Source organism: Scardinius erythrophthalmus (assembly GCF_964197995.2).
Source record: "Scardinius erythrophthalmus genome assembly, chromosome: 2".
Lineage (NCBI taxonomy): Eukaryota > Metazoa > Chordata > Actinopteri > Cypriniformes > Leuciscidae > Scardinius > Scardinius erythrophthalmus.
Window position 1 is genome coordinate 44747374 of NC_138222.1, and position 25817 is coordinate 44773190.

General features: G+C 36.2%; 3 protein-coding genes across 4 annotated transcripts; 1 reads left to right on the top strand and 2 right to left on the bottom strand.

The window, feature by feature from the left end:
* Positions 1 to 1226: 1226 nt before the first annotated feature.
* On the top strand, positions 1227 to 3393 carry nrn1lb (neuritin 1-like b; the record flags this gene model as incomplete). Its single annotated transcript, XM_081347488.1, has 3 exons — positions 1227 to 1260; positions 2861 to 3002; positions 3099 to 3393. The coding sequence occupies 3 exons, from the start codon at positions 1227 to 1229 to the stop codon at positions 3391 to 3393; spliced, it is 471 nt and encodes a 156-aa protein (XP_081203614.1).
* Positions 3394 to 3628: 235 nt separating this feature from the next.
* On the bottom strand, positions 3629 to 7784 carry dnaaf1 (dynein axonemal assembly factor 1). Of its 2 annotated transcripts, XM_081352482.1 has the most exons (11): positions 7692 to 7784; positions 7381 to 7483; positions 6881 to 6972; positions 6689 to 6780; positions 6366 to 6587; positions 6091 to 6257; positions 5847 to 5968; positions 5515 to 5681; positions 4461 to 4933; positions 4251 to 4307; positions 3629 to 4128 (listed from the first exon to the last, which is right to left on the bottom strand). In XM_081352482.1, exons 3-11 carry the CDS (start codon positions 6895 to 6897, stop codon positions 3877 to 3879), a joined length of 1569 nt encoding a protein of 522 aa, XP_081208608.1. In that variant the 5' UTR covers positions 6898 to 6972; positions 7381 to 7483; positions 7692 to 7784; the 3' UTR covers positions 3629 to 3876. The 2 variants fall into 2 exon arrangements, with proteins under 2 accessions (XP_081208608.1, XP_081208607.1); XM_081352481.1 differs by lacking the exon at positions 7692 to 7784 and having other exon boundaries at positions 3718 to 4128; positions 6881 to 6977; positions 7381 to 7661.
* A 6553-nt stretch (positions 7785 to 14337) lies between these two features.
* On the bottom strand, positions 14338 to 16970 carry LOC308705033 (dynein axonemal assembly factor 1-like; the record flags this gene model as incomplete). Its single annotated transcript, XM_081389848.1, is given in 7 exon segments — positions 14338 to 14408; positions 15695 to 15861; positions 16027 to 16148; positions 16267 to 16433; positions 16542 to 16763; positions 16865 to 16916; positions 16920 to 16970. Coding segments are annotated over 7 exon segments (852 nt in total).
* Positions 16971 to 25817: the final 8847 nt, after the last annotated feature.

A 25817-nucleotide genomic window follows, 5' to 3' on the forward strand; every position in this document is an offset into this window, starting at 1 on the left:
TTTACTCCCACCTAATGGTAGTTTTTTTTTTTTAGAAAGCACCTGTAATGTTGTAAAAATATGTGTGTAATACAACAAATAACTAATCTCATTCTCAGACAGTAACCAACACAAAATATAGCCTACTATTATTGCATTCTATTATATTGTGTTCTATCTCTACCATATTATATTTCATAATTATGTATCATAATACATGTTGCTTTTGGGGCCTGATGAAAATGCCAGCTCATGGGGGCTTTAGGCTTTTTACAATATAGGGCCAAATCGAGAATTTAGTTTTCAGCGTAGTTTATTCATAGACAATCGAATATAAAAATCACTGTTGCTTCACAGTGATATGATAAAACCTTGCATTTGTTTTGGCTGTGTATTGCATTGCACTGAATGATTAGGCCTACAATAGTCATGTACCATTTAATTTACATAGTATCATACTTAAAGAGTTCTAAGTTACTACCATTATGTCCAAAAACATGGAAGATGAATACTAGGAAACAATGACAGGTTCAGGAACAGAGAAAATGAGAGTGGAGTTAATAGTAATGGCTTTATATAAGAGATACTAATCCGTGTTTATTCTCCTCTCCCCTTAGATTTATGCAATGACATAATCCAAGCATGTCAATCAAATAGAGGCTTGCCCACTGAGTGTGTATTAGACAGTGCCATACTGGAATTAAAAAGCCAGTCCTACTGGGATTTTTTCCCATCTGTTTGTATATATGTGTGTGTGTGTGTGTGTGTGTGTGTGTGTGTGTGTGTGTGTGTGAGAGAGAGAGAGAGAGAGAGAGAGAGAGAGAGAGAGAGAGAGAGAGAGAGAGAGAGAGACACAGAGAGAGAGAGAGAGAGAGAGAGAGAGAGAGAGAGAGAGAGAGAGAGAGAGAGAGAGAGAGAGAGAGAGAGAGAGAGAGAGAGAGAGACTAATAATCCAAGCCATATCGAACCATTGCCATAGGAGGTATATTCTTCTTTTCTGATATGATGAACGCTGTAGCCGGAAATGATCTTTAATCCAACAGCTTCCCCCCTTTTTAATAATCAGATTTCACAACCCCCCTTTATCCATCAGGCTCAACAGTTGGCTTCAAAGTTGCAACTCTTTTGTGAAATAGGAAGGTGAATGGGACACCTCAAGGAGGTTTGGATGATTTGTGAAAGTGTGTAAACGTTAAGGTGTTCCAGTGTACGCCGTCTTAATTTCAAAATTCTGTCTGTTCAACGGAATGCATCTGCTGCTGTTCATTTCATTCTGCCTCAGTGAGTAAAAGTCTATTTTTATTTGTGTGTGTATAATGCTATAATGTGTCTCACAATTATCATACACTCTTAAAAATAAATGCAGCAATGCCGTAGAAGAACCATTTTGGGTTCCCCAAAGAACCCTTTTTTGGTTAGTTCTTAAAATAACCTTTTTTTGTGTGTGAAGAAGATTATAAATGTTTTAATGACCTTTTCACCACTATAAAGAACCTTTTGTGCAATGGAAAGGTTATATGGATGTTAAAGGTGAAACTATAGATTCCAAAAAAGAATATTTATTTTTAACAGTGTAGGCTACAGTGTATACAGTTTAAAGTATTATTTTATTGTTATATTTTACAATATATTGTGCATTATGCGTGATTTTCAATGATATTTTATGTTATTTTATGTAATATATATTTTTGGTTTATCCATTTAAAATCATGCATGCTGCATAAACATTTATTTGCCTATGCTTTTCAAATTATTCAATCTTTTTTTTTTATTAGTGGCCACAGTCACACATATATATACACACACACACACACACACACCATAAAAAGAATAAGACTTGGACACTTTCTTTAGGCTCAGGAATTGCTTTAGTTTATGTATCTAATGTTTCTTAACTATTTAATGTATGAATAATTTATATTTCTGTTAAAATAAACATACCAAATGTTTAGAGTTGAGAAAAGGGAAAAAAGGAGGAGATTTGTCTTTTCGAGCTGTTCTGCAGTGAGATTAAATGTTGTTTTTGCTCTGGGTCTAATCCTCAGATTAATCCATGTGACGTACGGTAACATCTAACAGTATAGAGAAGTAGACACTCATGAACATACACAGAATATACTGTATGACATACAGTATCTGACGCAATAGAATGTTGCCATGTAGCCACATACTCTCTGTACATATATACATATTTCGTCAATTTTAGCATTTTGTCAATATATGCCAGTATAATAATTGTGCATTTACAATCAAGTAAATTCAAGTCACCTTTATTTATATAGCGCTTTATACAATACAGATTGATTCAAAACAGTGATCAACAGGAAAATAAAGATTTAATGATGCAAACAGAGTTCATTTTGGTTTTACAGCAGCTCTAAAAGAAAACAGTGTCATTGTTCAGCTGAAGTCAGTTCAGTGTTGATTCAATTCAATTGTAAGTATCATCAATATTAAATGAGTTAATTTCATCTATAAAGCAGTTCTGCAGAAAACAGTGAAATCATAGTCCAGCTCAGTTCAGTTCCCATCCGATAGCCTCAGATCAGTCAAATAAATAATATTGTTGAAAATTTAGTGTCCCCAACTAAGCAAGCCAGAATGACAGAACGTAGAAGAAAAAAAGCCAATGAACGAACATACATGGTGTGACTATGATTCAGGCTGCATCACAATCATAGCATTCAAATATTTAATTCACTTCCTTTTGCTTGGGGATCGGATTCATCACGCCATAGAGATGAATCTGAGGATTAGACCCAGTCAGATGCCTTTATTGTTTGACTCCAACATTGCAGGCCTGAGGTTTTTTTTCCAGTGCATGAGTTCTATTAAAACGTCCTCTTTATCATATCATTAGAATTCCTTTTATTTTCCTCAGGTCTCTGTTCCTCTGTGCTGAGTGCAGCAGTAACGCCTTCATGTAGTGCTGTATACAGGGGCTTTGCTGACTGTCTGGTCACTCTGGGTGACAGTGTGAGCTCCATGAATGATAACCCACAGGACATCAACTCCATTTGCAAGTGAGACACATGCACACACAAAAACACCTCCACTGAATACAACTACAGTATTTTTTTTATCTTATTACATAACATTTTTTTTTTTTACATCTACAGGTCATGGGATGCCTTCCAGATGTGTGTGAGTGGTGTGTTGTCAGGTTGCCGTGGCGATGCAGCAGAAATTTGGGAATCTTTGAGGGCAGAGTCCCGGAAAACAGCATTTGCTGGGAACCTCTACGACATGTGTGCCAGTCGCACTCAAGCTGTGACTGCAACCACACCTCTGGTTCCCAGCACTGACCAAACCAATCAGGAAACCCTCAAAGGACTCGCCCGTTCTGTCAGCCACTCAGTCAGTGAAGAGCTGCTCCTGACATGTTTCTCTCTTCTCCTTCTGCTTCGGATGTAACCTATCCATTTACATACCTGAACTGATGCCAGTGACAGCGCTACAGGCACATATCTGCATAGACTTCATGCAGAATTTAATATGTAAGCTCTTTGGTGAGATATTCATGACAAATGATATGTTCGCTATGACAAAAATATAAGTCTGGTTCTTACAACTATTTTTTCTATAGCAATCATTAATGTTCTGTTCTCAAATCGAATGGTTTTGAACATCATTTAATGTAGACTGTAAAAAAAAAAAAAAGTTTGACCAAAATACATTTATAATATCTGCAATAAACTTAAAAGCAAAATGACTTTATATTTTATTTTTTATTATTTTAAATGAAATTATTAATGTGATTTTGTCATTTAAAGTTAAACACCTTTATATATCAGGCAGACATCCAATTTAAATTCACATCCAAGGTTTGTGCTAAAGGGACTGAAGGGTTGGGAAACACTACAATATAGTTTCATCCATTAGTTCAACCTTAAAGACTCAGTCCAGCTCCTCAATTAGAATCATCTTTCTAGTTTCTGCTGTCTTGGGGAAGTTATCCCCTGCCTCTAGTTGACTGATACAGTCAGGGCTCTGCCGCTTGACTGAGGTTCTTTTAGTGGAGACACTAAAAAGCAGCTGTGATTGGTCAGGGGCCACAGCGTCTAACTGAGGCCAGTGATACAAACTTGTAACAGCTTCTGATTCTGTTTCATCGTCAGAGACGACCTGAATCTTTGGACGGACGACACTCTGAAAAATGTAACATTTAAGAATGTAAATCTCCACAACTTTCCAATAAAATGTGATTTTTCATCAACTCTTTAAATAACATGCTAATTATATATGCTCTCTTTTTTTAACCCTGTTCTTACCTGTGATGTTGCTTGGAGTATCAGGCTAGTTTCTTCATCTTCAAGGTCTGGAAGATCCTTGGGAGAAGCAGAAAATGTTGTTAGTAGTGAAACACTATAGAACATTTCTGTATAAATCAAATATACATTGCAAAGAAATTCTAAATCATGCAATTTCTTGTAAAAACAAATGTAAGTTATAATGATGTGAGCAATGGTGTAAGGACTCACATCAATTGTTAATGCTGGTCTCTCTGACAGGACGATAGTCTCTATTTCATCCTCAGAGATCAGTTCAGTGATGAGAGCACCAGGACCTGCGGCTGAACCGCTGTGATGCAACTGAGAAGGTTTTGTGCCTTGGTATTGCGCTAACATTTTCTGGCACTTCTCCTCTTTAGTCTTCAATCCCAAAGCTGCTGATTGACCAGTCTGTTCCTGGTCAAATGATGGATGGAGAATCTGTTCTAAACCTGTTTGCTGTCTCTCTGATTTTGACTGGTTGGAATGATTTTGATCAAGTGTTGTTTGGATAATCTGTTCCTCATCAGATGCAGACTGGCAATTGTGGTGTGTCTCTGATGCTGACGGATCAGTTTGTTCCTGTGCTGTTTTTGAATTGTCTCTCTCTGCAGGTGCAATTTCTGGTGTTTCGTTTTGAGGGCTCTGATCCTCAATAACAGAAATGGGAGGCTCTATGATTCCTGAGGGTAAACCGTAAGCTTTTAATGATGCTGTATATCAGATAGATAGAAGACGAGAAAATATGAGTGTGTTTACTGTATCCAGTATCGTTCAAGGTCTGGGGTGGGGTCTCCTATGCTCACTTATGCTCATTTTTATACAAATTTAAACATTTAAACACAAATACTGTAAAAAGAGTGATATTGTGAATTATTATTACAATTTAAAATAATTAAAATTTAATTAGTTTTAAAGTTTTTTTTTTTCCTGTGATAGAAAAGCTACATTTTCAGCACCATTACTCCAGTCTTCAGGGTCACATGATCCTTCAGAAATCATTCAAATATGCAGATTTGGTCCTCAAGTAACATTTCTTTATATTATCAAGGTTGAACAGTTGTGCTGCTTAATATTTTTGTGGAAAACGGATACTTTTTTTCCGAATTCTTTGATGGATCTTTTGTCACAATGTAAAAGTCTTTATTGTCACTTTTGAACAATTGAATGCATCTTTGCTGAATAAAAGTATTAAAAAATAAAAAATATTACTGACCCCAAACTTTTTAACGCCAGTGTATAAGTGAACAGATTGTGTGTTTACCTTTCTCCAAATGCTCTCGACCCTCCCGTCGTTTCAGTGCGTTCTCTTTGATAGCAGTCATTGCATCCAAACTTTCCTGGATCTTTCTTCTTTCTCTCGTTTGCCACATTTCTCTTTCTTTTCGTTCACCTTCCAGACCACCAGCAGCCCATGCCTCTGCACATGCTCTGTGAATCAAAGCAAACTTCAACAATTATACAAAAGTTTCAACCATAGCCTCTAAATAGTAACAAAGACTAGCTTTGTGGGGTCTATTCATCTCCAAACTGACAATGCCAGTTGTCACACAATTAATGCTATAGCACTTCAGCACAGAAAACACTGCTGCTAACCTGTCTTTTGGAAACACAGGCCGGTCATCTAGATAGGTCAGCTGCTTTAGATGCAAAATCAGAGTCTTCCTGTAGTTTGGGATTTTTTTGATGACCTCATTACCCATTAGATTTAACACCCGCTGACAAAAAAAAAACAAAAAACAAAAAAACGAAACAAGCATTAACTCCTAGCAGTTCAGTCCACAGATAGAAGTAGGCATACCTGATCATGTATATGACGGAAGAGATATAGTGTTTTTACCAAGTCAGGCATTCTCTCTAGAACACTGATGAGAGCTGGATCTCTGATGCGGTTGTGAGACAGATCAAGAACACTGATGGATGGACAGTGTGACAGCTCCTCCATGTCACACACATTCTCCAGTGTGTTATGGGAGATCTGCAGCGTGGACAGCTCACTCAAGCAGGCTGAAAAACCAAAGGTGAACTTTATGAGTGACTTTAAGGTATAGTAAAGAACAGAGAAAAAAATAGGCCTACATTATTTTGTTACCATGTTCACTTTTGTGTACTCACATATGTTCTCAATGACCTTGATATAATTGTTTGAGACATTCAGTGTGCAAAGCTTGCTGAGTGGTTCCAGGTTTTCCAGAGTATGAATGAGGTTTTGATGGAGAAACAGACAGCGAAGCTCTGTCTGATTCTCCAGATTCTCAATCTTCCGAATGCCATTACATTCCAGCCATAGGCAGCGCAGGCCGGTATAGTCCTCCAAACCCTCAATACAAGAAAAACCTACAATGCAGAATTGAAACCTTTGTATAAAGAGCTAAAAAACAAACAAAAAACAATGACGCAACATTGAAGTAGCCTCTTCTGCACAAGCAATTTCAAACCTTTAAAGTGAAGATAAAGAGTGTCATTCAGCCTTGGTGTCAGGTACAGTTTGTATTTCTTGCAATGCTCCCTTAAAAACTCTTTGGTAATTCTTGAAAGATACAAGTAAAATCATTCAGTATTAGTTCTTCTCAGACAACAACCGATTTCGCTCTGAGCAAATATCATATAGGTAATTTGCACTTCATCACCTGGGACCTGAAGACATTGTTCTGCTCTCTGATGCTTTGGTCTCTATTGTATCACTATTAACCTTTGCCCCATCAGCAGCTCCACTCCACTCCTGACCTTTGAAAGAAATTGATATTACTGTTTGATATTTTCCACAAAAGGATACAAAATAGGACATTACATTTTTTTAAAAGTTTTTTTCTTTTTTCAAGAAATGATCAGTAAAATGAGGCACTTAACAGGGAATGTTTAGCCTGTTCAACATTTTAAGGAATGTAAAATAATGTAGTAGCAGGGTTGAGTATAAAATGATGGAATATTAGATTTTTGATGAAAATGTGATGTTAAGTAAAAAAGCAGCTGGGATATAACCTGGAGAGAGCAGGACTTAACGATAACATTGCACTATATCCAAAATGATTTACAGTTGATTTTTGCTGTTGTTGTTTTTGATAACTTAACTCTGTTATTTTGATGATGGTCGTTGAATTTTCACATTCAGAAGGTAAGTTAACGTTACCTGGAGCGAAAGACACAACACCTTCACTCGTGTCTTTTTCTTCAGATTCAACCCATGTTCCTTCCTCCCCGTTCAGTGTTGTTGATAGTTTAGTCATTTCTGTCTGCATTTCGAAATGATAAACAATATAAAGCAAAATTAAAGAGATATATGAACGCACCCACCGACCAACTGTAAACTTCCGTTAGTATGCTGAAACAGCTCGTGAAGTTTGCCTGGTTTCCATAGAGACCGGCCGCGACACTAGCGCGACACCCACTTTGTTTGCTCGTGCAAGGCGTGCAAGAGGCAGCAGTTGAATCCATACATACACGGTAAAAGAGGTTGAATCTTCCGTTGGCAGGCAGGTGGCAGCTAGCATACACTCAGCTACTGAATCGTGAAGAAACTGTGAATCTAACTCTGCTAGTACTTTAAGTGTTTAGGTATTCTACCAAAACCAGAGCAGAGAGAGGAAATTATTCAGGGGAAATACTGTGCTATAATGTTATGTGCAGAGTATGTACAATAATGTGCACTGTGAGGGATAGACGTACATCTCTTCAGTGGGTTGCCCTGTTATTTAAGGTGTTTTTTAATTGTTCTGCTTACGAAACACTGCAAAATATCTTTACGAGAAACCCAGACGAGATGTATAAGATATGAGCACTAGGCTATACAGCTTTTTTCAGCGGATGCCATTGAAAACACTCCCAGATAGCGTATGTCTTTAAGATGTCAGTTTAACATCATTCTAAATCATTACATCTTAAAGACATCTTCTAGACGTCTATTTGACATCTGACAGTAAATAGACGTCCTATAGACGTATTGCAGATGAGCAAACATTCTTAAAAATACGTCTTCCAGATGTAAACACGCACATCAAATAGACGTCTCCATGATGTAGGTGTGCTATCTGGGTATCCCTCGCTTGTGTCATGGCGCTGCTTTGAATAAGGTCTATAGATTAACAAAGTAGAGTAAAAGACGTTGTTTTTCCGCAGTAGGTCAGTGCAGAAAATATTAGAAAAAGATTACAAATTCAAAGATAACGCTTCCCAAATATATTTTAGGCCTATTTCTCATTTAAAAAAAGACAGATGCTAACAATTAGTTTGTAAGCCACAAATTTAATCGGCTTTTAATGAAGGCAAATTGAGTGGAATATAAATGTTCACTTATTGTTTTTATTATAACACAATGGGTAGTAGGTTAAGGATACAATTTATACAGAGAAATCTATATAATAGAAGATTATTATTGTATATATAATATATATATGTATGATAGTATGCCAGTGCAGAATCTATTTAGGCCTATAGCAAATTATAGGCTACATTTTTACAAGAGTCCATATTTCATTTGTTTCAACAAAACTACCGATTAATGAAACCCACTCAGAGTACGGTATTTTCTCTGTATGTTTGGACATTGATTTGTACTTCTCTCCTAGAATTGGAGGAGTTTTCTATCTGTGTCTGGTTCTCACATAGCTTTTCACAGCACAAGCATCTAAGCATGCTTTTAGCATCTTTCCTTATGAAAACATACAGCAAGGAGTCAGCGAGAGGATTTAAGTATACTAGGATCCCTACCACTGTGAATAAACACTGAGCATAAAGACCATGCTCAAAGGATAGTGACAAAATTATGTTCTGAACAATGGCTGGCAGAAACAACACAGTGTAATTGAAAAGCACAAGAGCCAGAATCCTCAAAATCCTCTTCTGTTCATCAGGGGTGATTGCGACTGAATGAGAGAGAGCCCTCCACGAACCCACGAAGGAAAACACAACCAGTGGATAAGGCAGCAAAAGAATAAATACATTTAGAAGAAATGCAAATTCCACATAGCCTTTAAGTGCAATAATCACATCAATCACCATATATCCACATGATACTGCCCAAACTATCAAGCATATCAGAGCTGACTTTTTACAAGTATGATGAAGTCTGTACCAAACAGGGTATTTGATCAGTATGTATCTTTCCAAAGAGATACAGACCATGAAGCCAATATCAGCTATTATGCTCATGAAATAAATGTAGAAGACAAGTAGAATTATAACATTGAATAAACAAAAATTCATGATGGTTTCTGACACAAATCTCAATGACATCAGAGACGAAGAGGTTTATGACAAAAATGGGAATAGTATGATTAGATCTGGTCAGACAGCACAATCCATAGAGTGCCAGAGACATGACAAGAAACTCTATGGAGAAAATAATCCAGATTACCACAGCTTCAACTGGGGGGACACAAAACACTTTTTCCAGACATGTCCATTGAAAATCATCAAATTCCCATGGAAACTGGCTTCCAGTTGGAAACTGTATTTCCAGTTGGAAAGCACTATTGGTTGATGTACCAGTATAAACAATTTTCTGCGTCTTGGATGGGCTCTGGATGTTCAACTCACAAAAACAAAGTGATTTTGGATTTTTGAATTTGATCTGTTAAGGAAAAACAATTTTGTGAAATTAACACCAGTCCACAGATGAATGCCATCAAAGTCCACCTTTACAAATATCATTGTCATCTATAGTTTAACATGTTTCATTATTCAGTTCTTTATGTCAGAAAAAGACAAAAATAATAGAAATGTAATCAAAAAAATTGCACATTTCATTCATTCATTCATTTCATTCATTTCTCTTTTATTCCTTTCATGAAAATGCATTATTTGTCCAAGGAACACACAATTCATATGAATTTTTCCTTTACATTTCCATGATCAGAAAGGAGCAGATGGAAGAATAATATTCTTATATTTATCTGCCCCCTTTATAAACATAAATAGATGGCATTAGCATTGTTCCCTCCACCACCACCCAAAATTTATTAACATAAATAATAGATGACATTAGCATCACCCAAAATGTATTAACATTTCAACAGGAAGTTTTTGAAGATCAATTTCAATAGAGATTTTACTGAAAATAAAAAAAAGTGTGCAACAAATTAGAGTATAGCTTCACTACTACACAACACAAAAAGGCTTCAGCAGCATTATAAAAGTGCACAAAGAGATATATGTATTCATCATTGAATCATCTCATTATAAGCATGGAATATGAAAGTTCACTGTAAATTGTTAATTAAACTTGCCATTTAAATTTATAGAGCAGAAGAAACATGTCCAAACATACCTTGTTTTTTCTATGGTGATTATTTCACTTTGTCCTATCAGCTTTTGTGAAAGTGACACTCCTATTGAGCTGAAATACAGAATTTTGCTACATTCTCATTATAGAATCAGATCTCATTCATTCATTTATTCATTCTTGACAGTACATAAAATATTTAAATTCCCAAAAGGCTAGTCTGTTAATATACTTTTACAAAACATAGTAAAATCATTGCCTAGTAAAATTACATGTGAATACATTTTAATACACAATTAATTCAAAGCAAGATTAATATTCTAACAAATATTTCCCAAGACAATGAAAAATGACTCTAAAGAGCAAAGAAAAGGGTTTACCTATAGCTGCTGCTGGTTGATTATGGTGGAAAGTAACTGATGAAGAAACACATAGAGAGGGAGGAGCTCTGCGTTTTTATCATATGATCATGCAATCAGATTAACATTTGACCATGCATTTCCTGAAATCACTTAAACTCAGAGGGATTGACAGAGATGTTGTTGCATTTCAAATGTGAGTAATGATGAGGACTCGGTAAAGTAGTTAAAATGCAATAAATAGCTTCCTGTTCTGTCCTTGATACTGTTCAATGACTCAAATGAAACTTTATTAGTTAATTGCCATTTGTGATCTAATAGTAAAATGATTTTGTAGATCCCTACAAAAAAACACAGTAACTTAACATGGCAGTTTCTGAATTGGAGAATAGAAGGGCTACACTTGATTTTCATGTAGCTTCTTACAACACAAACATCTTAGCATGCTATTAGCATCCTTCCTAATGAAAACATAGAGCAAAGAGTCAGCGAGTGGATTTAAATACAACATGATTCCTGACACTGAACGAAAACAATCATAATAACCACTTATTCCGCTCTTAAAGGACGTTGCGAAAATTCCATTTTGAACAATGGTTGGCAGAAACAACACAGTGTAATTGAAAAAAAAAAGAGCCAGAATCCTCAAAATCCTCTTCTGTTCATCAGGGGTGACTGCGACTGAATGAGAGAGAGCCCTCCACGAACCCACGAAGGAAAACACAACCAGTGGATAAGGCAGCAAAAGAATCAATACATTTAGAAGAAATGCAAATTCCACATAGCCTGTAAGTACAATAAACACATCAATCACCATATATCCACATGATACTGCCCAAACTATCAAGCATATCAGAGCTGACTTTTTACAAGTATGATGAAGTCTGTACCAAACAGGGTATTTGATCAGTATGTATCTTTCCAAAGAGATACAGACCATGAAGCCAATATTAGCCATTATGCTCATGAAATAAATGTAGAAGACAAGTAGAATTATAACACTGAATGAACAAAAATTCATGATGGGTTTGACACAAATCTCAATGACATCAGAGATGAAGAGGTTTATGACAAAAATGGGAACAGTATGGTTAGATCTGGTCAGACAGCACAATCCATAGAGTGCCAGAGACATGACAAGAAACTCAATGGAGAAAATAATCCAGATTACCACAGCTTCAACTGGAGGGACACAAAACACTTTTTCCAGATATGTCCATTGAAAATCATCAAATTCCCATGGAAATTGGCTTATTTCCAGTTGGAAAGTACTATTGGTTGATGTACCAGTATAAACCATTTTCTGCGTCTTGGATGGGCTCTGGATGTTCAACTCACAAAAACAAAGTGATTTTGGATTTTTGAATTTGATCTGTTAAGGAAAAACAATTTTGTGAAATTAACACCAGTCCACAGATGAATGCCATCAAAGTCCACCTTTACAAATATCATTGCCAGCAATAGTTTAACATGTTTCATTATTCAGTTCTTTATGTCAGAAAAAGACAAAAAATAATAGAAATGTAATCAAAAAAATTGCAAATTTCAACAGGAAGTTTTGTGTAGACATGTTACATGAAGATCAATTTCAATAGAGATTTTACTGATAATGAAAAAGTGTGAAACAGATTAGAGTATAGCTTCACTCAGACATGGGCAGTATTTCAATTAAATGTATTTTAAATACGTATTTAATTACTTTAGTGTATTTTGTAATTTGTATTTTGCAGGTGTGTAAAAAATAAAATGTAGTTTGTAACAAAATATTTTGAGGAAGTGTATTTAGAGTATTTCAAATACTTAAATACTTAAGAAAAATCACCATATGCTTATCACCATAGTAAATGATTTTGCCATATTTTCGGTCTGATGTTGGCAATGGCAATGTCCAGGTTAGATGCACGAAAATCACGTGACACCCTGTAGACCGAGCTCCCTCCAAGAAGTGAATGAGTTTTGAACCCCTACGGGTGACGTCACGGACACTACGTCCATATTTTTTTACAGTCTATGTTTTGAACACAGGAAAAGAAGTGGCGCTGCTTCACCCAAAAATAAAACTTTTGACACCCTTTTATTGTCCCAAACCTGTATGAGTTTCCTTCTTCTGCTGAACACAAAAAAAAGATATTTTGAAGAATGTCTGTAATCAAACAGTTGACAGTAGCCTAGCCATTGACTTCCATTTCATTTTTCAATGGCTTCCGTCAACTGTCTGGTTACCAACATTCTTCAAAATATCTTATTTTTATTTCAACAGAAGAAAGAAACTCATACAGGTTTGGGACAACATACGGATAAGTAAATGATGACAGAATTTTCCTTTTTGGGTGAACTTACTATCCCTTTAAGGTAAAGTGTTTTGTGAAAAATATACAGTCTACACACACATATTGCACACTGAACAGCATTATAGAGAAAAAAAGTGTGCCTTATGAGATCAATGCACTGTGTTGTCATTCATAAAAGGACATCATACCTATTATGAAACAGCGTGTCTGTTGTAACTCCACTGAAATCTCCATGCTAAGCAAGCGTTCACAATATAACATCCATCTGCAGGTTTTACATGTTTTAAACGTATTACATATGAGAAATATTGATATTCCGTTGGATTTTGTATAAAATAATCACCAATCCTAGCCTGGGTGCCAGCCCGAACCCCGCCCACAACATTTTTTGGTCGGGAAGTTCGGTCAGGGCTGCGTTCAGCCCCGACAAAACGTTGCACAACGTTTTTTAAACAGAAACGGTGATGCGTTGAACACACTGTTCTTCACAAAGAACACAAAGAATGGCCTTCTCAGCTGCCATAGTTGCAACTCTTGCGTCATCAGAACAGGGTGTTCAACGCATCACCGTTTCTGTTTAAAAAACATTGTGCAAAGTTTTGTCGGGGCTGAACGCAGCCCTGTTGACAACTATGCGTCGCTCAACATACGTCACTTACTGCGTTGCTCTGATTGGTTGTAGGTCTATCCAACTGAGTGCAGAGTTGTTGTTTTTTTCTTGGTTCGGTTAAGACACGCCTCATAATCAAAGCCCTATGGAGCAGTATCAGACTCACATTCTGCCTAGAATATGAGTATGACGAAGTCAGGCTACATCAATCCTATTGTTTTTCAATAATTGCGCACACAGCGCGATTCTACTATGGAAAAGGCATACGCGATCAGGGCAGTTCGAGTCTTGTGTGTAAAACAAACCCACACATATTATGATTAATATGATTAATCATATATATTATGATTAAAATGGAATTTTGATTTTGTGACAAATTCTCGGTCTGTTTTTTTTCCCCTTTTTTATTTTGCTACTTCGCCATTTTGAATTTACACATTTCACATATTTGTGTTATTGCTACTATTTGTGTTATTGACCTTTCAGTAATAAAAAAAAGACTTAAGATTATTGTGGGAGTATTTTTGTATTTTCAAAATACTAATTACTTGTATTTTATTTAAATACATTTTTCACAACAGTATTTTGTATTTTATTTTGTTACATTTCATGAGCCAGTATTTGTAGTTTGTAACAAAATAGTTTTTGATGTATTTGTGCCCACCTCTGGCTTCACTCCTACACAACACAAAAAGGCTTCAGCAGCATTATAAAAGTGCACAAAGAGATATATGTATTCATCATTGAATCATCTCATTATAAGCATGGAATATGAAAGTTCACTGTAAATTGCTAATTAAACTTGCCATTTAAATTTATAGAGCAAAAGAAACATGTCCAAACATACCTTGTTTTTTCTATGGTGATTATTTCACTTTGTCCTATCAGCTTTTGTGAAAGTGACACTCCTATTGAGCTGAAATACAGAATTTTGCTACATTCTCATTATAGAATCAGATCTCATTCATTCATTTATTCATTCTTGACAGTACATAAAATATTTAAATTCCCAAAGGCTAGTCTGTTAATATACTTTTACAAAACATAGTAAAATCATTGCCTAGTAAAATTACATGTGAATACATTTTAATACACAATTAATTCAAAGCAAGATTAATATTCTAACAAATATTTCCCAAGACAATGAAAAATGACTCTAAAGAGCAAAGAAAAGGGTTTACCTATAGCTGCTGCTGGTTGATTATGGTGGAAAGTAACTGATGAAGAAACACAGAGAGGGAGGAGCTCTGCGTTTTTATCATATGATCATGCAATCAGATTAACATTTGACCATGCATTTCCTGAAATCACTTCAACTCAGAGGGATTGACAGAGATGTTGTTGCATTTCAAATGTGAGTAATGATGAGGACTCGGTAAAGTAGTTAAAATGCAATAAATAGCTTCCTGTTCTGTCCTTGATACTGTTCAATGACTCAAATGAAACTTTATACACATTTAGTTAATTGCCATTTGTGATCTGATAGTAAAATGATTTTGTAGATCCCTACAAAAAAACACAGTAACTTAACATGGCAGTTTCTGAATTGGAGAATAGAAGGGCTACACTTGATTTTCATGTAGCTTCTTACAACACAAACATCTTAGCATGCTATTAGCATCCTTCCTAATGAAAACATAGAGCAAAGAGTCAGCGAGTGGATTTAAATACAACATGATTCCTGACACTGAACGAAAACAATCATAATAACCACTTATTCCGCTCTTAAAGGACGTTGCGAAAATTCCATTTTGAACAATGGTTGGCAGAAACAACACAGTGTAATTGAAAAGCAAAAGAGCCAGAATCCTCAAAATCCTCTTCTGTTCATCAGGGGTGACTGCGACTGAATGAGAGAGAGCCCTCCACGAACCCACTATGCTGAATAAAAGTATTAAAAAATAAAAATATTACTGACCCCAAACTTTTTAACGCCAGTGTATAAGTGAACAGATTGTGTTTACCTTTCTCCAAATGCTCTCGACCCTCCCGTCGTTTCAGTGCGTTCTCTTTGATAGCAGTCATTGCATCCAAACTTTCCTGGATCTTCCTTCTTTCTCTTGTTTGCCACATTTCTCTTTCTTTTCGTTCACCTTCCAGACCACCAGCAGCCCATGCCTCTGCACATGCTCTGTGAATCAAAGCAAACTTCAATAATTATACAAAAGTTTCAACCGTAGCCTCTAAATAGTAACAAAGACTAGCTTTGTGGGGTCTATTCATCTCCAAACTGACAATGCCAGTTGTCACACAATTAATGCTATAGCACTTCAGCACAGAAAACACTGCTGCTAACCTGTCTTTTGGAAACACAGGCCGGTCATCTAGATAGGTCAGCTGCTTTAGATGCAAAATCAGAGTCTTCCTGTAGTTTGGGATTTTTTTGATGACCTCATTACCCATTAGATTTAACACCTGCTGAAAAAAAACAAAAAAAAAAAAAACGAAACAAGCATTAACTCCTAGCAGTTCAGTCCACAGATAGAAGTAGGCATACCTGATCATGTATATGACGGAAGAGATATAGTGTTTTTACCAAGTCAGGCATTCTCTCTAGAACACTGATGAGAGCTGGATCTCTGATGCGGTTGTGAGACAGATCAAGAACACTGATGGATGGACAGTGTGACAGCTCCTCCATGTCACACACATTCTCCAGTGTGTTATGGGAGATCTGCAGCGTGGACAGCTCACTCAAGCAGGCTGAAAAACCAAAGGTGAACTTTATGAGTGACTTTAAGGTATAGTAAAGAACAGAGAAAAAAATAGGCCTACATTATTTTGTTACCATGTTCACTTTTGTGTACTCACATATGTTCTCAATGACCTTGATATAATTGTTTGAGACATTCAGTGTGCAAAGCTTGCTGAGTGGTTCCAGGTTTTCCAGAGTATGAATGAGGTTTTGATGGAGAAACAGACAGCGAAGCTCTGTCTGATTCTCCAGATTCTCAATCTTCCGAATGCCATTACATTCCAGCCATAGGCAGCGCAGGCCGGTATAGTCCTCCAAACCCTCAATACAAGAAAAACCTACAATGCAGAATTGAAACCTTTGTATAAAGAGCTAAAAAACAAACAAAAAACAATGACGCAACATTGAAGTAGCCTCTTCTGCACAAGCAATTTCAAACCTTTAAAGTGAAGATAAAGAGTGTCATTCAGCCTTGGCGTCAGGTACAGTTTTTATTTCTTGCAATGCTCCCTTAAAAAGTGGGTATTGAGGATCAACTCCTGCATATTGTACATTTTAAACACAAGGGTTATTATTTCAAATAATATCTAAAGAGTACAGCACATTCACAGTTCATTAGCTGTGCGAGAATCACAGTTCATTTTCTTCCTCCAAGCAGAGAAATGTACACTGAACTTATAAAATAAATTGACTACTACCATCCACAGAGTAAATGTAATCCCATGCTGTCTGGTTTAGATTTCGTTTGTGTGAACATCCATACGCCGCACAAAAGTCCGGTATCATCCATGAATTCGAAGTACAGGCGGAGATAGCAGCGTAACCTAGCTAATTCCTATGACAAGTCCCCTGTTCAAAGATGGCGGCGGTTTTGACGCATGTTTAGAACCCCAAGGCGAGATCTAGTGTATATATCTATGGCACCAAATGTGCAGGCTAGCAAAGTTAGCTAATTGAATTCAAGTTCATTTTTGTCGCATATAACCATGTATCATAGGGGAATGTAATATTTTCAGTATTATAGCCCACAACTATTATCCAATATTAGAAATGTTCAGATGAAGAACAGTTGCCAGATTGGTTTGTTTTACAGCCTAATTGTTTAAAATCCACGCAAAATTATATAATTAACACCCAAATAAATCTATAATAAATAATACAAATTAATTCATAACTACAACATTATTGTGGCTCATCACAATATGAAATGATTAATAATTTGTGTGTTCTTTCAGAGGCTATTTAAGGCTACAGTGAACAATGCAACTGTAAAATTATTTTCCATTTCTGTCCTTTGCCTTAAAATAAAAAAATTCCACTTGCCCAAGCCTTTTTTTATCACACATAGATCAACCCAAAACTAACCAAATGGCTGGGAAACTATCCAATCTGGCAACATGAAGAATACTGGTGTAAAATATAAGGTGTTCGATTCTGAATTGCTTTTTTCTCCCTTATCAGGTCCTTCAATTTTGCCTGCTCTTTATTCTAATCCCCCACCACACATACACACACAGAAACACACACAATAAAGGCTCTTTTAAGAACCACGTCTGTCTTGTGTTTTTCTGTCAAGTATTGCTGTATAAGTCATGATGGCAATGGCAGAAACTGCAGAGTACCTCTGGCCTTATCTGAAACTGGCCATTGATTGCATACAGTTCAAGAGGAACGTTTCTTGCATTATACTCCAACTCCATTAAATGTCCTTAAAATAAAATTTCTTTATATATTACTGATGTTTCTAATAATTCATTGGATTTAACTAATGTCTGATAACTGCTTTTGTTCATTTCAGGTGAGTAAACTTGAAGCTGTGGGATACAAGCCGATTTTATTTATTGGCAAGCCAGATAAAAGGGCTTCGAATAAATGGGTTGCAGATATAATAACCCATCTGCACCCCACTCCTGTCACTAAAATTCTTTTGGAGAAGATGCGGAGGGCCTATGAATTTATCTTGACAAAATGTAAGTAATGTTTTGATTTAGAAATTATGAATGTTTAAAATGCATATTTCTTTGTTAATATGTACAGATTTTAAATGAAAGTAAACATGTCAAAAGTCAAATGGTTCAGCAGGCGGAGAGTCAAGCGGCGGCGGAGAGTCAAACCAAGGAGTCTGAGACTGTATTTGTTCTTAACCTTGTTCCTCTGTCTTCCCCACTCTCTCCAACCTCTCTCTCTCCTCCTACTTCTACTTGTACAACTATTCTTCCTTCACTTTCTTCCAAACTTCCACTGCCATGCTCTAAGTCTTTGCAACAAATGAAAAGGACAAACACCTCTGCCTCTTCACACTATTCTCCCTCTGTCTCTCTTCCATCTCCGTCTGCCTCTTACATTTCCACGTCTTTGTGTCAGGAAGGGCCACGTGTGAAGAACAGAAGAAAAGGTAACTTTTTGCATGGTACATCTTACTCCACACTGTTAATAAATTTGCTCCCAGTCAGAGTTGACTTCATGTAAATTTGATTTGTTTGGCTTACCGGGTCATTGGTAGCCAGTTCACAGTATTTTAGTTATTTAGCTGTGGCCAATGTCCAAGGCCTGTGGTTAATGTCAGTCCCTGACTTAAAGGGATACTTCAGGATTTAGCATTAAGCTTTGTATTAGTAGAAAACCTGTAGTATTTTCGAATTACCATGCTTTCCACCCTCATATCCCCCTGAGAAGAGAGATTTATGTATTTTTTGTCTGGAAAAAATCCTCCGATGACGCAAAAATCGTCATTTTGCGTCATCGGAGGATTTTCTGTCCTGAGGCTAAAGACTACAGCCAGTAGATGGCGTTGTTCCGCATGTTTTCAGCCCGCCCATACAGGGTGGGATCTCACTCACAGAATGTACACACAGTCAGCCGTCTTTCTTTGGAAGCTAAGCTAGCAGGCTCTTGTTCTGTGGAGAAAGCTGAATAGTAGGAGAAAGCTGAGTAAGTAGGGGTTACATCCTCCTTTTCCCTGACTTGTCCGGCGAGATCGTTCAAAATGTCCGGGATTCAGCTTTTGCTTTCTGCGGTCGCCATTCATTGTTTACATGCACACCGATCTCGTTTCAATCTAACTGAATTCATTCCGATCGGTGAATCTGAATGCAGTGTTTACATGAACGCTAAACAAGTGATCGGTTGATGTGCGTTTTAACATTGCTAAGAAAATTCCCGCACCTCCGTTGCGTGACCGGCGCGTCTCAGTAGTGACGCCACCGGCCTCGCGCCGTTCTCCCGCGGCCGTCAGCCTCGTCCTGCTCGCCACAGTAAACATGATGAATGGCGACTGTAGAACGCAAAAGCCGAATGATCCCGAAATCCCAGGCAGACTCGTCACGGAGACTCACTGGTAGTCTAACCTTGTCTAACTGCGCTCTCTTACCAGTAGGCGTGGCCTCCTAGGGCAGCGAAGCAAGTGCATTCTGGGAGTTGTTGTCTTTCATCCACATGAGCCAAAAATACATTTCTCAGGCTAGAAAGCTCCAAATTAAAAAATGTCTTCACATTTCTTCTACATAAAAGACCTATTTTAAATACACATTCATCTTTCCAGAGGTGAAGTATCCCTTTAAGGTCCTTCCACACTGAGTCTGAAATTTTTGTATGCGTTTTTCCGTATTCATTGTCAAAACACCATTCAAAATTCTTGCTACTGATCCGAAAAACGCAGAAAATCGAACCCGATCCGATTTTTTATGACGCAGTGTGTAAACGTGATTGACAAAACATATTTATTCGTATTTCAGAGTCAGTGTGCAAGGACCATTAAGCTTAGAGGACTTTGGGAAAGCCAATCCTGTACATTTTTTTTCAAAAACAGGGACAAATTTACTTTGACATGAATGAAAAGGACTGCATATCACCTCACATGTGAAATGCTAAATTTGGACAGATTCAGCTACAAAGCATGGCATCATGGCTTAATAAACTTTCCGTGTCTTTTCATCATTTCAGGTTGATGAAAATGTAGTAGGCAGAAGGTTTTCCTCTTTGATCGAATAAGTGGGGATAAATGAGGTAAAATGTGTTCTGTTAGGCTGCTTCCAATCATTATGGTAACACTTTATAATAACGTTCAGTTGTAAGTCATTTATAAGTGGTTAGATAATGATGAACTAGTCATTTACAGAACATTCATAAATGAGTAGCAAGTGACATACTAACATTTTATGTATGTTTTGTAAATTCCGTTACAAGTCATTTACATGTGATTAGTTAATGATTAACTAATTATTTACGAAACATGACTATGCGTTCATAAATGATTAATAATTGATATTTTAATTATTGTATGTATGTTAGATTCAGTTATAAGTTATTTACAATTGATTAGTTAATGATTAACTAGTCATATACAAAACATGAATATGCGTTTCATAAATGTTTAATAAATGTTTGTTTTTTTGTATATATGTAGCAATTAGAGGGTGCAAGAAGTGTTGTAAATGCCTTGAATACACATACAGATCATTTGTAGGTATATGTAACACATTTACAAGTGATGAATAGTTTACACTTTAGATTAGGGGATGCAGAAAGTGTTGTAAATGATTTATTCATGCGTTTACACATCTATAACAGGTGTTGAACACTGTAGTGTGTACTGCAGTGTAAGTGCTGACTGGTGAGGGTATAGACAGCTGTCTTCTCTGAAACATATGGAGTCTTTAACCACTGTGCACCTGATGATAGAGCAAAACATACAAAAAAAATGTAACATCATTTATTAAACATTTATAAAACGCATAGTCATGTTTAGTAAATGATTAGTTAATCAGTAACTAATCAATTGTAAATGACTTATAACTGAATCTACAAAACATATAATGAACATATCTCTAATTAATCATTTATGAATGATTAGTCATGTTTTTTAAATGATTAGTTAATCATTAACTAATCAATTATAAATGACTTGTAACACAATTTACAAAACATACATAAAATGTTAGTATGTCACTTGCTACTCATTTATGAATGTTTTGTAAATGATTAGTTCATCATTAACTAATCACTTATAAATGACTTAGGCCTACAACTGAACGTTATTCTCAGTACTCAGAAGCAAATAGCGATGAGGTGGAGGCATTTGGAAGAGCTAGATCCGGCAGGTAGGCCCTTGTAACCTTTAGGACATGCATTCCGATGATGAAAAATTATGGAATAGTCTTCCGAGCATTCCAAAATCAGACACACTCTCTCAGTCCAGACTAAAGACAAATATCTGGACTGTCTTTAGTCTGGACTGAGAGAGTGTGTCCTAATTTGGAATGCTCGGAAGACTATTCCATAATTTTAAAGACAAATGGGCGAATGATCTACCTCCTTGTCTTTATTTAGAATATTCTATTTGTACGATCCTGGAATTTTGTGATTAACACAATGGATTGTGGGTAATGAGGAGCTGGACCATTCAGTGCTTTCTGAGTAATTAATAGAACTCTAAAACTAGCTGACAGACAGCCAATGTATGGACAATAAAATGGTCCTGATGTGATCATGTTTTCTGTTTCTAGTAAGTACTCTAGCGGCTAGCTCTAGCTCTGAACTATCTTATTTATTGAGCCTGCAAGGACATCCACTTGGTAATGCATTACAAAAGTAGCAGTGTTTCATGCACACATAAATTAATCTTTCAGTATCTGAAACACTTATGTGTCATAATTTAGTTGTTTCCTGTTGTACATGTGTTGGAAATGTGATTTTCCTCATCCCAATAATGACAACTTCATCCCTCAGTTTATCAGAAACATTTTGAAATCAGTACATTTTGAGATGCATGGCTTTTAATGTACATGAACTGTCTGGAACATTGTGTAACTAGAGCTGCCAGACAATTGTAGTTTAGTAAAAAGTACAATATTTTCTTGTGAGATGCAATGTTGTATACAAATGTGTAAAATGACAAAACACCGTAAATTGAGTGAATGTACTAAGTTGCATTCCACCACTGGGCTTAACCAGGGTTAATGCTACTTTAACAAACATAAATACATTTCAATGAACTCTCTAAATGTAACCCAACAGTGATTTTGATTTTTTTTTTCTCTGTGTTCTAATGAATTTTTTTGCACTTATGATATTTTACAGTGGCAAAACCTGGGATGACACATGGGAGCCTGCCAGTGAACTCCTACATGTTATGCCTAATTCCCCAGATCCCAACCAGCTTTCAGCATGACAGCCTAGTCACCTGGACTCAAGCACCCTTAATGTCTTTTTTTTCTTTTCTTTTTTTGTGAGTTTTTTTCTTTTCTTTTCTTTTCTTTTCTTTTCTTTTCTTTTCTTTTCTTTTCTTTTCTTTTCTTTTCCTTTCCTTTCCTTTCCTTTCCTTTCCTTTCCTTTCCTTTCCTTTCCTTTCCTTTCCTTTCCATTCCTTTCCTTTCCTTTCCTTTCCTTTCCTTTCCTTTCCTTTCCTTTCCTTTCCTTTCCTTTCCTTTCCTTTCCTTTCCTTTCCTTTCCTTTCCTTTCCTTTCCTTTTTCTCTTGCTTTTGTTCATTAAAGTTTTTTGCACAATACCCAGTCTCTTTTTGTGTTTATTTTCTTAATGGTGTGTAAAAAATAAATAAACTTTTGCATTTTCATTAACTGCACAACAGCCAGGAAGTGTACCATGGAGATCATAAGGGAGAAAATGAGTGCTGTTTGGCATAATGGCATTCTCAAAGGCATTATTTTTACTTTTTTTTTGTATAAGTCTACTTGAACTATTTGTTTGGTATGCCAGCCATGAATAAATACCACAGAATACTCCTAAAGATATTAAAATGTTGTAATCCTGTTTGAAATGTTCAATTACAATTTCAGATATTAATTCCTTTAACATTTATAATTATAATTGTAATTACCTATTTGTATTTGCCTTTTTATAAAATAATGTCAAATTAATCATGTAAATAAATATTGGTTTTATTTTGGGGGGCAAAGTGTTCTTCAAAGGGAAGAAAATAGTGTATTTTCTGGTGGCAGCCTTGCATCTGTTTTTTTTTTTTGTTTGTTTGTTTTTTTTTAAAGAAAAGAAAAATTAGTTTGGCATATCTATACATTTTGGGAAATTAGTACAAAGTGTGAGCGCAATCATCTTTAAATGTTACAGACACATTTTATTTGATTAAGAGATTAACTTACAGCTGTTTAAAACAAATACTGCATGCTAGAATAACTATCAAGAGTAATTTTCTTTTTGCAAGATCCCTGTAGGGTTACATTGCATAGGTTACATAGCCTATCTTCAGTCAGAACTCGGAAGAGTCTGTTTTTTTATTTTTTTATTGCAGAACTTATACATACATGATCATGGAAATTAAGCGTTGTTGTATATCTTTCAATGAAAAATAACAACAACAAAATAAATAAATATCCTGGATTTGCGTACATCAAAAGTCGGAAGAGCCTGTAAATACCATATATGGACAAGTGTGACGTGGCTTTGACGCTTCCATGGCTCCAGAAGGACAAGCTGTGGTTGGACTAACGTTTAGGTCAGAATAAAAAGTGCTCCATATCGCAAACTATGTTTTGCTGGCGTTATGTTGTCAGTAATACTGTCAGTTAACAATGAGGTATTGCTATATTGAAAGAAATTACACTTTTACCGAGATCCTAACCCTAACCCTATAGTGTAACTACACACTTCAATGAACTACAATTTACACCGCCCGTCCCATGGACACAATGATAGAGGCTTATGGGTAATGTAGTTTAAAAAACATTTAGTAATGAAATTAAATAAATACAATCTTTATTTGAGAGCCAGACTGAAATTTGGTATTTTACTGTGAGCACTTTTTAAAATGCTTTTTTAACACCTTTCCATGTATGCCAAACATCTCTGTCCAACATTATGTATTAAACATAGCATAAATAATTGTCCTACCAATTTTCACTTTTATACACTTATCAGACTTTGCATTTGCAGACTTTGCAGAATGTGCATTTTTTTGCTCTTCCATGGGTGCTACGGGACCCCTGTGGGAGGAAGGGCAGTAAAACCTACACACAGGGGCGTAGTTTGTGGGGGGTATTTAAATCTACATCCCCAATATTTAAATCTATGCATTACACACACCCCAATATTTATACCATGATCACAATATCAGGAGGCATACCCAAACTTCAACCCCTCCAATGTTCAAACCAAATCTACGCCCTTGCCTACACATATGTACTGCATGGACAACAAACTGTACTGAGTCACATTTATATCATTCTTTTTCTTTCCCGCCTTTTCTATATTTACATCATGCTTGTTTTAGGTTTTGATTCAGCCAGGCATTCATATAATTCTTTTAATCTGACAGGTAAATCTGACCTCTAGTTCATAAACGCCAGAGGAGAACTGGCCCCCGACTGAGCCTGGGTTCTCCCAAGGTTTTTTTTTTCTCCATTAGGTCACCTGATGGAGTTTTTCGGTTCCTTGCCACTGTTGCCTTTGGCTTGCTCAGTTGGGAATATTTGGGGATATTTAATTTAATTAATCAATCAACGATACTATTGATTAGCATTACCAAACGTGGACGTTCCACTAGAAACAAACATTGATGTATTGTTTTAATTTATTACTGTGAAGCTGCTTTGATACAACCTATGTTGTGAAAAGCGCTATATAAATAAACTTGACTTGACTTGACTTGACTATATTGCAAGACTCTGAACTCGGAATACAAAAATACACTAATATTTTACAAATGTTGTAAAATAGACCTTTTCTGAATTGCTAAAACACTAAACCTCCCAAATTCTCAATAGCCTAATCGAATTTGTCAAATAAATCACTCTTTCTGTAAAACATTAAACAAATTCAGGTAGTTAAAACACTGTTTGCAAATCTCATGCACTCTTTTTGCAAAACTCTAAACACATTCTCACTCACTAAAACACATTTCGCACTGACACGTGTGTCAAAACTCTAAACACAGGCAGGCAAAAGTTAAACAACTACAACACAGTTGTCATCGTTAACACACAACTACTCAAAATTGTTCACTTATTTCTAATGATGAGACCAAACCAACTGTACATCATACAAGTCAGTTCAGAGTGCCAAAACTGACTCAAAATGTTGCACTGAATGTTACCAACAATGGATGGAAACAATATAAGAGGGAGAGGAGGAAGAAGAGTATGTGAAATAGGTGGTGAACAAAGAGGAAGAGGAGGAGGATGAGGATGAGAAACAGCAAGGTGTGAAGAGAGTTGTCAAGGCTGGATCTGCTTTAGGGATTTTCCCTTTTCCTGAGATGACATTGTGATGTGGAAGAGGTCATTAGGCCGGACCAACATGAAGACATGATGCTGAAGCAGGATAAAATCTCTCTCACTGACCTTGATTCCTTTAGTTGCACAACTCTTCTGAGTGACTGTAATGTTTTTAATTTAGAGTTTTTTACTGTAACCTTTTTGTC

What these genes read in the sequence shown, in the direction of transcription:
- dnaaf1 (XM_081352481.1), bottom strand. Translation starts at nt 7,489, where the DNA reads ATGCAGACAGAAATGACTAAACTATCAACAACACTGAACGGGGAGGAA. An exon ending in CAAGGTCATTGAGAACATAT is followed by an intron (nt 6,258 to 6,365) that starts GTGAGTACACAA and finishes TTGGTTTTTCAG; the next exon opens with CCTGCTTGAGTGAGCTGTCC. An exon ending in TAGAGAGAATGCCTGACTTG is followed by an intron (nt 5,969 to 6,090) that starts GTAAAAACACTA and finishes TTTTTTTGTCAG; the next exon opens with CGGGTGTTAAATCTAATGGG.